Genomic DNA, 3,285 nt, shown 5'->3' with positions numbered 1-3,285 from the left:
ATTATATTTATATTTCGACAAATGTCAGCACTCCATTGGACGAAGGAAAAAAATAAAAATTAATAGTAATATAATAAAGTGAGTAGCCTCCCTCTGTCTCCGTTTTTGACCAATCCGAATCCTCGAGGGTCAAATTAAAACCAGGAGCAACAACGGCAGCCGAATCCAAAAAAAAAAAAAAAAAAAGAAACGTTCAAGACCGCGTAACTCTGAGTTGACTCGTTCGAGTTGCTGTCTCACAAAACAACAAACTCAGTCAAACGGTCCAAAATGCTTCGATCGCCATTTTTGCTGCTTCGAAACTTCCGGATAAAACCCACTCCCATTTTTCTCTCTCTATAAAATCTTCTCGCGCATCTCTGTTCATCCCCAACATTTTTCCCTTAGCCGCCATAGCCATTTCTTCGAATCTTTCTTTTCCCCCAAGCATGAGAAACCATTTCTTCAAATCTTTAACGCCGTCGCATTCTCCGGCGAGAACGACGCCGTCGCATTCCCCTGCCAGAACGACGCCGTCGCATTCTCCGGTGAGAACGCACGGCTTGTGCAGGTCTCTGATGGAGGAGAACATCGAAGTTGCAGAAACCCTAATAACGCAGTGGGATTGCGCCGCCTCCTCCTACGCCGACATCACTCCTCTGTTCCAAGACGACCGCCACGAGGCCAAGCGGTACCTCAAGGCCGTCACGGATTTGCAGACGGCGATGCAGTATTTCGGCTCCGAGCACTCCAATTCTCACCACCTCGTCCACGCCCAAAATCTGATGCAGACCGCGATGAAGAGATTACAGAGGGAGTTTCACCAGATTCTGACAGAGAATCGGGGACATCTCGATCCTGAATCGATTTCTAACAGATCCTCTAGGGGTTCTGCGGTTACCACTAACTCAGATCTGGAGGATGAGTCTGAAGAGGACGATTTGCGTTTCGCTAACGAAACTGTAACGGAGGAGGAGCGGATTTCGAGGACGGCCATGGCGGATTTGAAATCGATTGCGGATTGTATGATTTCTGCTGGTTATGGAAAAGAGTGTGTGAAAATCTACACTGTTAATCGGAAATCGATTGTTGAAGAAGGATTGTACAATCTCGGAGTTGCGAAGACTAGCTTCCACCATGTCAACAGGATGGAGTGGGAGGTTTTGGAGGTGAAGATCAAGAACTGGCTCAACGCTGTGAAAATCGCGGTTAGAACATTCTTCGAATCGGAGAGATTTCTATGCTATCAGGTTTTCTCGGCCTCCGCGTCCATAAGAGAATCGGTTTTCTCAGAGATTACGAAAGAGAGCGCCATGACTCTGTTTGGCTTCCCGGAAATGGCGGTGAAATCGAAGAAAACTCCCGAGAAAATTTTCCTGATTCTGGACCTCTACGAGGCGATCTACGACCTGTTGCCGGAGATCGAATCGATGTTCTCCTGCGAATCGACGTCCTCCGTCCGATCTCTAATCGACCACTCCCTTACGAAGATCGGCGAGAGCATCCGCGCCATGCTCGTCGACTTCGAAGCTCACATCCAGAAGGATTCCTCGAAAACTCCGGTGCCGAGCGGCGGCGTTCATCCGCTCACGCGCTACGTCATGAACTACCTCTCGTTCCTCAGCGACTACAGCGGAATCCTACCGGGAATCGTCGCGGACTGGCCGTTGATGCTGAACTCTCCGCTGCCGGAATCAGTCTTCGGCGGCGACGAAAATCCTTTCACCATGCGCGTGGCGTGGCTCATTCTGGTGCTCCTTTCGAAGCTCGACAGCAAGGCGGAGGTGTACCACGACGCGCCGCTGTCGTACATCTTTCTGGCGAACAATTTGGAGTACGTCGTGGTAAAGGTCCGAGGATCAAATCTCCGATTCGTGCTCGGAGAGGAGTGGATCGAGAGCCACGAGTCGAAGGTGAAGCAGTACGCGTCGAGCTACCTGCGGATGGGATGGAGCAGAGTGATGGCGGCGCTGCCGGAGAATCCGACGGCGGAGATCTCGCCGGAGCGGGCGAGGAAGCACTTCCACGACTTCAATCTGGCGTTCGAGGAGGCGTACAGGCACCAGGCGTCGTGGATCGTGGCGGATTCGAAGCTGCGGGAGCACATCAAGATCTCGTTGGCGAAGAAAATCGGGACGCTGTACGGCGAGTTCTACGGGAAGTACCGGCCGCGGTTGGAGAATATTTACGGATCTGATTCGGAGGTCAGATTTGCGCCGGACGATTTGGGGAACTACTTGTCGGATTTGCTCCACGGCGACGGGAATTTGGGAGGCAGCGTTTCGTCGACGTCATCGTCGTCTTCGCCTTCGCCTTACCATTTTCATGGTCGGCGGAGTGGATAAGGACGGTGGGCAAACGGAGCAGAAAATTCGGACGTGTATAAATCAAATTGATTTTGATTCTCTTTTTTTTTTTTTGGTTAATTTGATTGATTATTTTGTACTGGATTTGGATGTAAATTCTATTTAGATTTTAGATCATATCGTCTTCCACTGTGGGCGACACATGCTAGTGGAATTGGGTATATGGAACTTTTTTGTCTTTATTTTTTAGTAAAATCATTATGAATCTTTGTTTGACTTTTGAAGTATTTTATATGGAAAAATGTTTTTGGTCAATCTGTTTTAGTATTAATATTTAGTTTTTAAATTTAAAGAATTTAAACTTTTTTAAATTTTGGATTTATATTTCTCTAGTGGTTGAACTCATGACATTCTCGTCAGAAAGATGTTAATAGATAAATTTGGCTTTTATTTGGTAGTTTTTATTTGATTCGTAGATTTTTAAAATGTAAAAGTTAGTTTTGAATTTAGTTTCTATTTCATCATTACCGACAAAGGGAGTACACATGGAGCTTCATTTAACAACCTAATTACATAAATGATTTAATGTTTAAAATGGCTTTGCTCTCCTAACATTTTACAAATTTGCCATATTTTATATATATTTAATAAACAATTAAAGAAAAAATCAAAATAGAAAAAATCGTTAATTTAGGGATTTTTCATTTTAAATCTTTCTCTCTTAAAAATAACATATTCCTCCCTCTCTCTTTCATTCCATTCCATGAAACCCTAATCTCTCCCTTTCTCGCGACGATCATACTACTATATATTTGATGCCACCGGTGATGCTGCCACGAGGAACATTGGAGAAGACATCGTGGATCGTTGAGTCTGACTGGTCAAGCTGTTCGGGTTGCATGTTTTGTGGTTGCTATTGTTGTTCGAATCACAAATCGTCGTTGCTTCTCGTGGAGAATCGCTAGAGGGAGACAGAGGCACTGCTGCTCGTGGGTCGTCA

At 45.8% G+C, this 3,285-nt stretch overlaps 1 protein-coding gene across 1 annotated transcript; it reads left to right on the top strand.

The window, feature by feature from the left end:
* Window positions 1-347: 347 nt before the first annotated feature.
* Window positions 348-2,561, top strand: LOC111023118 (exocyst complex component EXO70H1). Its single transcript, XM_022300470.2, has one exon. It carries the CDS (start codon window positions 429-431, stop codon window positions 2,322-2,324), a length of 1,896 nt encoding a protein of 631 aa, XP_022156162.2. The 5' UTR covers window positions 348-428; the 3' UTR covers window positions 2,325-2,561.
* The last annotated feature ends 724 nt before the right edge of the window (window positions 2,562-3,285 follow it).

This window comes from Momordica charantia, assembly GCF_013281855.1.
Source record: "Momordica charantia cultivar OHB3-1 chromosome 3 unlocalized genomic scaffold, Mcharantia_2.0 BLBB01000003.1, whole genome shotgun sequence".
Lineage (NCBI taxonomy): Eukaryota > Viridiplantae > Streptophyta > Magnoliopsida > Cucurbitales > Cucurbitaceae > Momordica > Momordica charantia.
Note: the sequence above shows the minus strand (reverse complement) of the source record. Positions and strands in the feature narration are given on the sequence as shown.